Raw genomic sequence first — 13,191 nt, 5'->3', positions numbered from 1 at the left:
ATTTACTTTTGCAATGTTACACAAAAAAATGTCACAGTTTATAAAATGAAACAATTCACTATGTAACTGACTGACATGTTGCATGACAATAGTGTTAAGAAAGACACAAATTTGTTCACAGAAAGTGGTCTCTGCTAAGACATTTGTATTTGTTTAAAAAAAAAATACACCAAAGTACTCACTGTGAACAAGACACCAGTTTTAATATTTATTTTCAGTGATGGTACAAAAAACTATTTTCTCATTGAAAAAACATCAATTTATGTCTTGAGTAGTTTTATTGTAGATTATCGAGGATTTATTACCTGACCAATATATCAATAATCACGATATCGTCATATCGTGAGATAGTCGTTATCGTGAGGCTTGTATTGCATATCGTATCGTAACGTATCGTGAGATACCCAGAGGTTCCCACCCCTATTAAAGAGACAGTGTTTAGGATTAGTGCCATCTAATAATAAACTATTCATTTTATAGCAATTATCTATTTTACTACCAAAAATGTTTAATGACGTTTAGTAAAATCCAAATGAATGCCACCAAAAATGTTCATTAACGTTTACTATGTTTTTTTGCTCAATGGGCAGGATAACATTTGTGCAGTGCTACCTTGTCATTGGGGTTGTAAAATCTCAAAACACCCACTAACAATGGCCAGCAGATGGTAGCATTGTATCACTTTTCAATGGTCTCCCGGTAATATAGATAATATGGACCTTACAACGAAATATCATGAATATGATGAAATGGAACGTTTTCAAGGATGACGTGAATGATCAAAGCCTTTGTCACATTAAATCTAATTCACAGAGCGTCACTAAATAAAAAATATTTGTGTCAAAGTTAGGGCTGGGTATTGATTCAGATTTCCAAAGTCGATTCATTTCAGAGGGGCCCGATTTGATTCACATTAGCCTGGTTTACATAGAGCCATGTATTCCGATTATAATGAATCCAAATGGAATGAAATTTCTCCATATAAACACCTCAATCGGAATGAAAAGGCTGAATCCGAATAGAATTTCATTCAGAATCACAGGGGGAGTATATTCCTATCGTCAATCCGAATGAGCGTCATGTATATACTTAATTCGGAATGGCGAGGCTTCGTCCGGCATGCGCATGCTCTGTCTTGACATAAATGCGTCTTGACGTCATCGTTTCCACCCACTAAAATGGCGGCGTCTCCCCAGAGCTTGACTGCGAGAGGAGAACTCGTTTTTAAGTACACAAAACGTGTTTTTTATCAAGATGTTGCTTCAATAAAAGTGTTAACACTATCACATCTACTGTGCTAAATGACGAATGAACTCCATCTTTATAAATCACGTGATCGATGTCCGTGCGTCCCGCGGCTGCCACGGGGCTGATCTGATTCAACGGGGGAGCATGTAAACGGCAGGTCGGAAAGGATCACGTCACATGTAAACAGGTGACCAGAGATCTTCTTTCGGAATGATTTCAGTCGGAATGACTAAAAAGTCTCCATGTAAACCCGGCTATAGACATTAAATATGTTGGAATGTAAGTATGGCTTTTTCTATAACATGTAGGTACCGGTAACACTAGAATTATTATGCATTTTTCTTTTTTTATTAATCCATGTGTACTGGTGGGACGATTTTTGATCATTTTCTAAGGCAAAAAATGTATCTTGTTAACGTGATTTTACTTTAGTGCGTCTTTTGCATATCAGTAAAAGTTAACTACACAGGTCCTCACAACTCAATACTACACACTTAGATGCTGACAGCCTGACACAGTTTCTGCTGATCAATTTTTAAAAAACGGGTTTATTCAAATGTGCTGCTTAGCTGTCATAATCGCTACTGTGGTTCTGACATCACTTCGTCTCATAGCCCAACATCTCACTTATCAACTTTCTAAAGAAGAAATTAGTAGTGTTGTTCCGATACCGATACTGGTATCGGCAGAGGCCCCAATACTGCTTTTAAACAGTGGTATCGGTGAGTACTAACAAGTATTATGCCGATACTATTCATTCTGACGCTAATATAGGACTTTGGATGCAGAATCTTGTGTCTTGCTCATGCATGACATTCACTGATGTGTGCAAAAAATGTGGCCTTTAAAATGCTATTTTCTTGTCAATTTATGGGGAAAAGATATGAAAATAATAAATTCCTGGTTTTATGAATCGATATCAGCCTCGAAAAGGAAAATCGATTATTCCCCCAAAATTTTTTTAAACCCAGCCTTAGTTGTTGCATTTTCAATCACTGTTGTTCTAAAATGATATCGTCTTTGTAGATACAGGGATGGAAATTGAAACTTGTTAAAAAAAGTTTCAACAATTAAACGACAAAATAATCAACACGTTTATCGATTATTAATGTTATTAAAAAAATGAGTTGCAGCCCTAGTTGATATACCATTCTTGTGCGGGTATTATTAGACATAATAATCTGGCGACGAAGCGTCACTTTGTATTACTCACCGCCCTTGTTTTTCTCTTCCGTGGTCCTGCTGTTGCTGCTGGTATGTATTAAGGCTACTGTCGACTGAGCTGGCCAAAGCTAGCAACATGAGGCTAACCCAGATTCATGCCGCCTTATTCCGTTAAGCGTGTGCTGATTGCATTTTTTCTTGCATCTTCACAGCATCCTGTGTCTGACGCATTGGTTTGGTGATAAAAGTAATCAGTCCAATACATAAAAAAAAGCATATTTGGGCCATTTTTGGTGGCCATAACCTGTAAATTTGTGGTGGCCCGGCACAGCAGCATTTTGGCCATGGGCCACCGTTAATGTCAAACCCTGTTAAAATGTACTTTATGATGCTATATCAAGCACTCCATCTTGAGCAAAAGAAGTGCAATTTGAGTGCTTGGCCTCGACAGTTTGATAAATATTGAGTCGACAAATGAGCCTTACACATACTGTTCACAGTTGAGGCTAACGTTATCTCTGGTGTATGCGGTCGTTGCAACTTGTTTAGCATTCATCATGAGGATTGGCCCAAGTGCTTTTCTAGTAAGCAAAGTCTGTTGCACACTTAAAAGTTCCATCCATTGGGTTGCGCAATGATATATCGCTTGTTTCAATCAAGTCGTTAGCCTGACGACCGGAGTTGAGAGCACACGGGAGCTGTTCATTACTCTAAGGTTAAAGTCTTGATAGCTGCGCGACGAACACAGACTTTGTTTTGTACGAGTATTGGTACTCAGTATCTGCAAGCATTTTGTCACATTAACATAATTTCATCTGTGCATGTTTGCCCCCTTGTAGACAAATTGTTCTTCAACATATTGTTGAAGGCTGTCATGATTAGTTGACTTCATGACGACGATCAATGATTTATTTAAACCCGGCCCGAGTGTTGTACAGAAAAACTATGGTTATAATCCAAATGGTTCAAGAACAGCTTTAAATTTACTTAGGGTATACCTTTTTGGGGCATTTTAGATAAAAATGACATGAATTATAGCCTATGAGTCATTTATTCATGTATTCATTTATTTGTTGCTTTGTTTTTCTCTTCAAAGTTGAAACCACCTCGTCTCCCGCTTCTCCCGTTGGCGACGCACATGCGCAGTAGTGGTAATCCGTGATGTAAACAGAAGCATTGTGGGTAATGCAGTGTCAAAGCTAACTGATGTTGGCAACGGAGTCCAAAAGTTATGGCGCATCTCATCAAAAATACCCCAACCTGCTTTTCATGGCAGCACGACGGGGATTCTCGATATTTTAGCTAGCTAGCTAACGGTCAATCTGAGGGCTCAAATGCCACGACGGTCTGACGTCGATAGAACATGTTGAATCCACCTAATCAGACACTCCCCACCACAACGGCTCAGATGTTACAGTGGCGCCTTATACATTAATTAGGAGGTGCATACTGATGCCCGGCCCGACCACAGTGACATAATAATTGTGCGACACAACAAATCGATAATAAAATGTGTGCAAGCACATTTAAATATATATATTTGTATCTATTACTGATTATGGGACTGCTTGCGGCTTCGCGGCTGCTTGCGAAGCAAGCAGGCACATATTGTTATTCTACCTAGGACAGTGGTTTATTTTTGTTGTTAATATTATTATTATATATTATTCCAGCGATTTTTCCGCTAAAATGCGGCCCGTACCGTACATCGCACCGGCACAAATGAGGTATCAAACGATGCGGCTCGATCTGACTCGCTGCGCTATTATTTTTCTAAGAATTCCCAGTTACCTTGGCGACGCTATTCCCAAAAAACTCCCAAATTATTTCCCCATTGGGAATGAATGGGAAAAAATCACACTTCAAGCACCTTTTTCCAAGACACGCTGCGCGCGCATACGTTATCCGACCGATACGAATTTTAGCTCATTTTGTAGGAATTTGTCCCGTCTTTAGCTCAGTGTCGAAATCTTTTTTAAGGAATGAAAGCCCCCCCCCCTGTTCGGGTTCAAAGACAGTGGCTGAATTAGCTTTCTCACACACTCTGTTGGCTAATTAGCCATCCAGTGCCGGGAACCAAATAATGTATTAGAAAAAATTTCACTTCAACTCGTCACCACTGCCACAATCTTTTGTCACTAGACGTCAAATTCTCACATTTTGTAGTCACGAGTGTCTTCTTTCAGACAAACTAACTTTTATTTGGTTAAGGTGTCATTTAGTACCTTTATTTTCCCTTTAAGCGAGTAGAAGTTGGACTCTCTCGCCTATCTCTCCCATGTTAATTTGGGCGACTTCTTCCTCTTCATTTCGAATAAATCATAAGTTTTCAACCTGCTCTCATTTGGTCATTTTTCATCCGATTAAAAAAATGAGAACATGCTCGTGTTCCCCAAACCCTTGCCGTTCTAACGAGCCCTTTCTTGAATCTGTATCTTCAACCGTTAAGTCGCGAGAGGCTTTTGTTGAAGGGGTGCTTCTCTCATTCTATCTCAATGCAATGTGGGTGCGTGACGTCACTTCAACTCGTCACCATGGCAACGATCTTTTGTCACTAGACGTCAAATTCTCACATTTTGTAGTCACGAGTGTCTTCTTTCAGACAAACTAACTTTTATTTGACTAAGGTGTCATTTAGTACCTTTATTTTCACCTTAAGCAAGAGAAGTCGGACTAATTCGCCTGTCTTGTACATGTTAATTTCAGGCGCCTTCCTCTCTCCATTTCTGATAAATCATAAGTTTTCAACCTGCTCTCATTTGGTCATTTTTTATCCGATTAAGAAAATGAGAACATGCTCGTGTTCCCCAAACCCTTGCCGTTCTAACGAGCCATTTCTTGAATCTGTATCTTCAACCGTTAAGTCGTGAGAGGTTTTTGTTGAAGGGGTGCTTCTCTCATGCAATCTCAATGGAATGTGGGGCGCGTGACGGCTCCAAGTCAAAAATGGATGTGCGCTCTTAAAGTGACAGTGACATATTTTTAGATTATGGTTAATTTACACATTTCTTGACCGATTCCAGTCATTTAAATTTTAAACTGTTCAGCTCATTTACATTTTTTTAAATACATTTTCAGGGACAGTGAGATACTTTTAGTTGATGTTGTTTATGGTTAACTTCCACATTTCTTGACCGATTCCAGTGGTTTAAATTTTAAACTGTTCAGCTCATTACCAAAGAGTCAGCAGTCCCATTCAAAATTTCCGCGGGAATTTTTCTAGTTCATTGTTGTAGCTCTACTTCTCAGACAGTTGAGTATTCAAGAGAGTTAATAGATTTGTTGTCAAGCTATTGACCTTTTGCACGTGACGTCACAGCCCTCATGGGAACGCCCCCTCCGAGATGCTGGACGGCAAAAGAGCCACTTGCCTGTATTGTAACCATTGAATCGCATACAGCGTAAAGTCCTTCATCTAATCGATTATCTCTTAAAATGGTCATATCTTGCTGTGCGGGTCGGTTGTACAGACAGACAGACAAAGGAGTAAACCAAATGTTGCAATTTGTGAAAAAATATAAAATATATATAGTAAGTATATTTAGACCAACAGTGGCGATATGTATTTCCGTTTTTGTCTTCTCGACTACTTTTCAGAAAGGGTTTCCAGCATGATGGAAACAAGATTCCCTTGCCCAGAGCCCAAGTTTATTTCCACAGTCGCATTTCAACAGCACTGGGATGTGTTATTATGGTAGCTGGTAGGACGTCTATTCCAGACTTGGTTTGAAATATCCTGCAATGGCTGCCTCATGAAGACTACTACTAATTATTTTCAGTTGTAGGTTAATGAATGTAAACAGTTTCCCTGCCTCCAGCTAGGAGAAAAAATAACTTAATTTCTTCATCAAATGAAAGATCACTTGTGTTTCTATTGGCGGGCAAAACACATTTCCCCCACCCTCTCAAATTTCAGCGTAATCTTAGTATTTCGTACTTGTTTAATGTGTGAAATGCCATCCTTTGTGTATTTTTATGGTGTGTTTCCCCTATTTTTGTTAAGCCTATGGTGTGTTTTGACATGAACTGTGAATAAGCAAATGTGTTTTCCTGTCTTTCTTTTCCCAGGCTCCTGTAGTGTGCTGACCAAATGGTTTAATGACCAGGAATAAAAATGAGCATAAGCAGTGATGAGGTTAATTTCCTGGTTTACAGATACCTGCAGGAGTCAGGTAAATACAAATATGATATCAATTCAATTCAATGGACTAAGGCTACGTTCACATTTTAAGTCTTAATGCTCAATTTCGATTTTTGGGTGAAATCAGATTTTTTGGGCGTAAGCGTTCACATTACTTATTAATTGCGACCTCAGTCTGTCTGCTGTGCGGACGTAATGCGCCCCCCGAAACGACCCGCATACGAAGAAAGGGGATACAACGTCAGTCACAACGCTGTGTTTGCCGAAGTAAATACCTCGTGAGGTTCAGCATGTCAGGGCCACGGACTTTTATAAGTCCGTCGTTGGGGCTCATATTTTTACCATCTCATAGCTATAGAAGAATGATGTGGGAAGGGGTAGAAATAATATTTTGTGAAAATGAGGCGAGCCTGTTCGAGCGCCTCATCTCATGGAGACGTCTCCTTTTTGGACAATGGCGTCATCAAATTACTAATATCACCACTACAAATGTCATCTTTAGACTTCACGTTTTAAGTGGGATCAAATTAAAGTCAAATATCAAGTCACAACTGTTACCCGAAACAACTTTGCCGATTCACGTACATCTCCCGAGCCGAGTGGTCAAGCATAAATCAAGCTTAATGTCCCCGCCGGCGCGGAGCGCATATTGGATTTTTGATGACGTCGACCTGGCCATTCAGACTGCGGTCGCATTGCAAAAATTCGGATACGTATCCGATCTAGGATCACAGTGACACAGGTCGGATATGAAAAAAACAGAATTGAGACGTTCAGACTGACATAAAATTAAATAAGTCAGATGCAGGTCGCATTTGGGCAAAAAATCCGTTCTGGGTCGCATTTGCCTGCAGTGTGAACGTAGCCTAAGAGGCTTTGACCACATGAACACAAGATAGCAAAAATGATGTCTTGTTTTTAAATTGTTGTCTTTTTCCTGTGATACACTTCCTTTTCTTTTTTTAATGTCATGTTAACTTTGTTATTCAGGAGTAATTGCGCTTTACTACCATTTTATGTTGCTGATGGTCATTGTTTTTGATGGTGACGTTTCAAAAAATGCATTAGATGGCCTAAATTGAATTTATCTTTTAATCTGCTTGGGTTAGAAACGATTACTCAAATGACTGGAATAATTTGATTACTAAAAAATAGTCAGTGCCTCAAAGCTTCGTATGGATCAGTTTTCCTCATAGACACATTGATACAAAAGCTGCGTCGACAACAACTGACTGGCTAACAGTTTAGCCATTTATCAGCCAACCATTAAGTTCTAGGAATGCTCCGATCCACTTTTTTCCATTACCGATTTGATACCGGTACCTTGGGTTCGGTATCGGCAGATACCAATCCGATCCATACTAAATTGTCCTTGCACTAGTCCCCGCAATAATATTCAATATATTTCCACAAAAAAAAACTCAAAATGCTTTTAGATGTTCTTTAACGTCTTCTACATATTTTTTGAACATTTATTGGAGTATGATTTTCATTCAATATTTTCAATACATATATTGAATGAATGTAATCATTACTTAAGTGACGGTGCACTTTTCTTTTCTTACATTAGAGCAGTGTTAATGTTTCAACTGTGCATAATGTGGCCAAGGCTCGCCTGATTCCAAGCGCTTCTGTTTACAAAATGAGTTTGATGTGGCCAAGGCTCCTGCGCCACTTGCTTCTGTCTTCTACACAGTCTTTTACGTCTGCAAGTAAAGAAAGAACTCTGTTGCCGCTTCCCACACAACCCACCACTCGCGGCAGCAGCGAGGCAGGCCCCGATTGGGCGACGGTGGACCTTTGCGAGAGAAAGAGCGGCGGTCCCCGCTTGGCCAGCGGTGAGACCAACCAGTCCCCGCTCGCTCTCGCGAAGGTCCCCTCGATGGCGGCGAGGCAGCGAGTTCCACCAGTGCAATTTTGACAGACACTGTGCCAACGTAGCAAAGGGGTCATATTGACCTCACCATTCCCCGTTTCACTTCGTCATTAGAGACGTGAACGTGCAAAATAAGCCTCTGTGGATCAGGGTGTGGATCGGGACCATTTTTCCCTCCAATATCTGGGCCGATAGCCGATCCACATATCGGATCGGAGCATCCTTAGTTCTCACCTGTGCACTCATTCACTGACGCACCTGATACTCACTTGGCTAGGCAGCCAACTTAAAACCACACACACTCAGTCACAGAATGATGGTGACCCCAAGTAGACGATACAGCCTGCATCTCACATGCATATTTGTTACTTAATAAGGCAACAAAAGTCTGAATACTCGATTAATCGAAGGGATAATCCCAATGAACAAATGGGATAAGCAAGTTTGTGGGTGTGATTCTTGATGACAAAATCTGCTGGACACCCTATATAAAACATGTTAGGGCAAAGGTAGCACGCACTATTGGATTGTTGGGAAAGGCCAGACACATATTAAATGACAAAGCAATGTATATTTTGTATTGTTCATTAATATTACCATATTTGAATCATTATGTGTAGAAGTTTGGGGTAGTTCCTACAAAACCCTTTTTAAAATTACGCACATTCAAATTCAGGGATCTGGTAGATATTAACACTGGACAAATAATGTATAGGGCAAATAATAAAATGCTTCCAGGCAACATACAAAAACAATTTACAGAGAGAGAAGGGGGTTATTATTTGAGAGGGGAATTGAAATTTAAACAATATGCTCGCAACTCAAACTCAAAAGTACCGCTATGTGCATTTTGATCTGTGAAGTGGTTTTGTGGAATGGTTTTGAGGAAATATTTTTAAAAAGTACAAGTATTTATCAATTAAAAATTGCGAAATACTCTAGGGTGGAGGAATAACAAAACAGTGGTTGAAAGTACAATGTTTACGAATAATGAGTTAATGAAGTAATAAGTTGAGGTAAAATCGTGATGGGAATAGATGAGCATTTGCCTTCATCCTATTCCATTTCAAACATCAATTCTTTTCTTTTGTAAATGTTTTTTTTGGGGGGGGGGGGTAGTCATTATTATTATTATTTATGGAGAACGAAAACAACTATATTTCATACTTGTTTTGTTCAATAGCTTGGTTAAACGTCTCTGTCATGTCAAATTATGCTCTTTTGTTGTGTTGTCATTTTAAATGTTTGAAATAAAATAGAAATAATAATAATAATTGGTAGAATAATCAATTAAAATATTCTATAGCCTCAGGCATTGTTTTCACAAAAAAAAAAAAAACACAACTGTGCACGTGTAGGCATAGCCAAAGTACATGTTGATTTCACCGAAAATGTCGTTTTTCTTGACCTATCCGTATTTGGAACCGCGCTTGAACAACATTCCACTGTTGTTTTCCAGGATTCTCGCACTCGGCATTCACCTTTGGCATAGAGAGCCACATCAGCCAGTCCAACATCAATGGAGCCCTGGTGCCCCCTGCTGCCCTCATCTCTATCATCCAGAAGGGCCTGCAGTATGTGGAGGCTGAAGTCAGCATCAATGAAGTCAGTCGTCATCTTTACATGGACACACGGTTTAATTTTGCGACTCCCGTCATCTGGAGTAAAAGAGCTGAATAGCACCTTTCTCTAATCGTTTCCATCTTCTTCTTCTTTTTTCTTTTCTTTTCTTGGTGTGTACAGGATGGGACCCTCTTTGACGGGCGCCCCATTGAGTCGCTGTCCCTGATCGACGCAGTGATGCCCGACGTAGTCCAAACCAGGCAGCAGGCCTACAGGGACAAGTTGGCCCAGCAGCAACAGCAGGCGGCAGCAGGCAGTGGCAGCGGCACGGGGCCCCAGGGAAGCACCAAGAACGGAGAGGGTGCAGCCAATGGGGAGGAAAATGGATCCCATGCCTTAGCCAGTAAGCAAGATCATGCTTGTAAACAAGTTAATAAACCGCTTTGTTTTCTCTTGTTGCTGCGGGTTGGATTCCAGTTTACTATCAAAAGGATTTTAAATCGTTTTTTAGAGTGTGTTAGAAAGCCAGTAACTAGTAGTATACAACCACGGGGAAATTGTTTTCTTCAATTTCTTGTTGAAGTGACTGACGCAAAAGAAAACATGGAATGCCTGCAAGCACCGTTTTCGGCATTATAAAGTAATATAACCTATTTATGCAACAACTTGCGAAATGATTTGGGTTATTATTAGGGGTGTTAGAAAAAATCGTTTCGGCAATATATCGCAATATTACAGCACGCAATTCTCGAATCGATTCAATATGCAGCCGAATCATTTTTAAACATACATTCTTTATGGGAATATTCAACAAAATGTCTTACTCAGGGTTAGGATTCACACATTAAGCATGGAAGAATGTTATATTAATGGAACATTAAGCCATAATATTTTATTTCAGTGCTGTTCAAAAATGAAACAGACTTCCATCTGTTTGTTAAATGCAGTGGCTCAGTTATAAGCCTGAATTTTCAGATAAATAAAAACATTTTCATACAAATCTTGCAGTGTACATGTACAAGTTTACTGATTTGTATTTTCTTAATTGGAGTTATATCGCAATAATCAATTTATAGATTTGTATCGGGATTAATCAGTATCGAATCGAATCGTGACCTATGAATCGTGATTCAAATCAAATCGCCAGGTACTAGGCAATTCACACTCCTAGTTATTATCAAGAAAACCTTTGGATTTGGCTCTCAGGTTCAAGTCTTAGGAGCTGTTTTTTTTTGTCATTAATAAATTGGACCTGTCAGAAAATTGTTTTTGAACACTTTGTATGATATTTTGTACATGAATCCCATTTTTTTTCCTTCCTTTTCCCTGATCTGTTCTGCTCCGTGTTGTAGATCACCACTCAGAGATTATGGAGGTGGATCGGGATGTAGAAATACCCCAGAGTAAAGCCATGGTCCTCAGAGGTCACGAATCGGAAGTTTTTATCTGCGCCTGGAATCCAGTCAACGACCTGCTGGCATCTGGGTCAGTATCAAGCGTGTCCGCTGTACTGCATCTTGCAGTGATGTGCGTTGAGTTTCACGACTGGATAACATATCTAATGTTGTCAGCATGTTAAGTACGTGTGTAATGAAACGCATATATTGAGCAATGTCACTTGTGTGAGGGCTCCCACCAGCTGCCTGCGTTGGCAATGTGTCGCTGGAGGCACTGAAAGTGCAATGCCTCTGTTCCCTTGCCCTCGTATTTGAAGAGGAAATATGCAAATGAAGCTATTTTATTCATTTTAATGATGAATTCATTGAGATTATTGGATTGAAAAAGAAAATCAGTACATTGTAAAGCACGGAGCAGAGAAATGCAATGGAAAATAATTTTATGTAATTGTTGTTGTTGTGCAGGAGAGGGGACAGGGAGGTCTTTTTGTGGTCTGTGTCTAGAATATGATTGGTCTGCCCATGCTTTGGAATCCTATTGATTAGTTGTCGATTTCTGCCACATATAATCAAACCAGTATTTAAAAAATTTCCAGATTAAAAAAAAAAAAGGCAAAGTGCTTCTTTCAAGCAGTTTATCAGCACTTCTCCTTGAAGTTTTCTTTAAGAATAAACTACATTAACTTTGTTTAGTCCAGCTATCTTAAAGTGAGCACACAATGCAAATCACTATTGATGGGCTAGTAGCATCAAAGTCACAGTGATTATACATCTTTGAACAACTTTTGAACCCAAGTGTAAGCAACGCATGCAAACAGATCATACAACAATACTCACAGATTCTTAATCTTTATCCTCTGTGACAAATGACTAATATTGCCACTTAGTTGAGATTGTCTTCTTTCATCATCAGATTCAGTATGTATGTTTGTAATATACTGCCCCCTGTTGACCAAGGCGCACACACCCATTTAGTTACCATGATACACAAACTCTTTAATTCTTTACATCCAATTCTATTCTAACTTGATGTATTTATAAAGTCACGCAACAAAATTTTTATTTTTCTTCAATGTGGAAGTATGATTTGAGATGCGAGTATTATGAGCACTGATATTGGAACACATTCAACTTGTAAGTTGTCTCTTAAATTACGACATTATGCAACATGCATTGCAGGCAAACTGACATGTTCTATCAGCACGACCCAAGTTTCCTCTTCTAACCGCACACACACAGATGTGATAGCTTGTGAAATTTCCCCCCTGATTGCTTGTGTGAATGAGTGAAGCACATTTTTTTGTAAATGGAAGTCTTCAAGATGTAGTGGGTAAAACTGAAATGGAACAGACGGGAGCGCATCGCGTTACTAACATTTAGAATTTAGTTGAAATTGAAACGATAGCTCCATTTTTATTTTTTAAACTCCCAACAGGTCCGGAGATTCGACGGCTCGAATCTGGAACCTGAGTGAGAACAGCTCAGGTGGGTCCACCCAGCTGGTTCTGAGGCACTGCATACGGGAAGGGGGCCAGGACGTACCGAGCAACAAAGATGTCACCTCGCTAGACTGGAATGTGAGAATGCGTTCAACTCAGCCGTATGATCTCTCGGGTTAAACCGAACGTGCACGCATGTGATCACTTTCTTCAGGGGAAGTGTATCTCCTGTTCCATGATGATAATAAAAAAAAAAAAAAAATTGTCTTTCAGAGTGAGGGCACACTCCTAGCAACAGGCTCCTATGATGGCTTTGCTAGAATATGGACAAAAGACGGTAAATTGGCACAGATTCTGTTTTGA

At 39.7% G+C, this 13,191-nt stretch overlaps 1 protein-coding gene across 2 annotated transcripts in view; it reads left to right on the top strand.

The window, feature by feature from the left end:
* LOC144043892 (F-box-like/WD repeat-containing protein TBL1XR1) overlaps window positions 1-13,191 on the top strand; it is a 30,382-nt gene that overhangs the window by 8,135 nt on the left and 9,056 nt on the right. For both annotated transcript variants that reach the window (XM_077557969.1, XM_077557970.1), the window contains exons 3-8: window positions 6,481-6,584; window positions 9,889-10,034; window positions 10,173-10,395; window positions 11,345-11,477; window positions 12,825-12,966; window positions 13,102-13,165. In XM_077557969.1, the coding sequence (XP_077414095.1) occupies window positions 6,527-6,584; window positions 9,889-10,034; window positions 10,173-10,395; window positions 11,345-11,477; window positions 12,825-12,966; window positions 13,102-13,165 (766 nt within the window). In that variant the 5' untranslated portion in view covers window positions 6,481-6,526. The remainder of the gene's footprint in view (window positions 1-6,480; window positions 6,585-9,888; window positions 10,035-10,172; window positions 10,396-11,344; window positions 11,478-12,824; window positions 12,967-13,101; window positions 13,166-13,191) is intronic.

The sequence above is a fragment of the Vanacampus margaritifer genome, chromosome 2 (assembly GCF_051991255.1).
Source record: "Vanacampus margaritifer isolate UIUO_Vmar chromosome 2, RoL_Vmar_1.0, whole genome shotgun sequence".
NCBI classification, from domain to species: domain Eukaryota; kingdom Metazoa; phylum Chordata; class Actinopteri; order Syngnathiformes; family Syngnathidae; genus Vanacampus; species Vanacampus margaritifer.
Note: the sequence above shows the minus strand (reverse complement) of the source record. Positions and strands in the feature narration are given on the sequence as shown.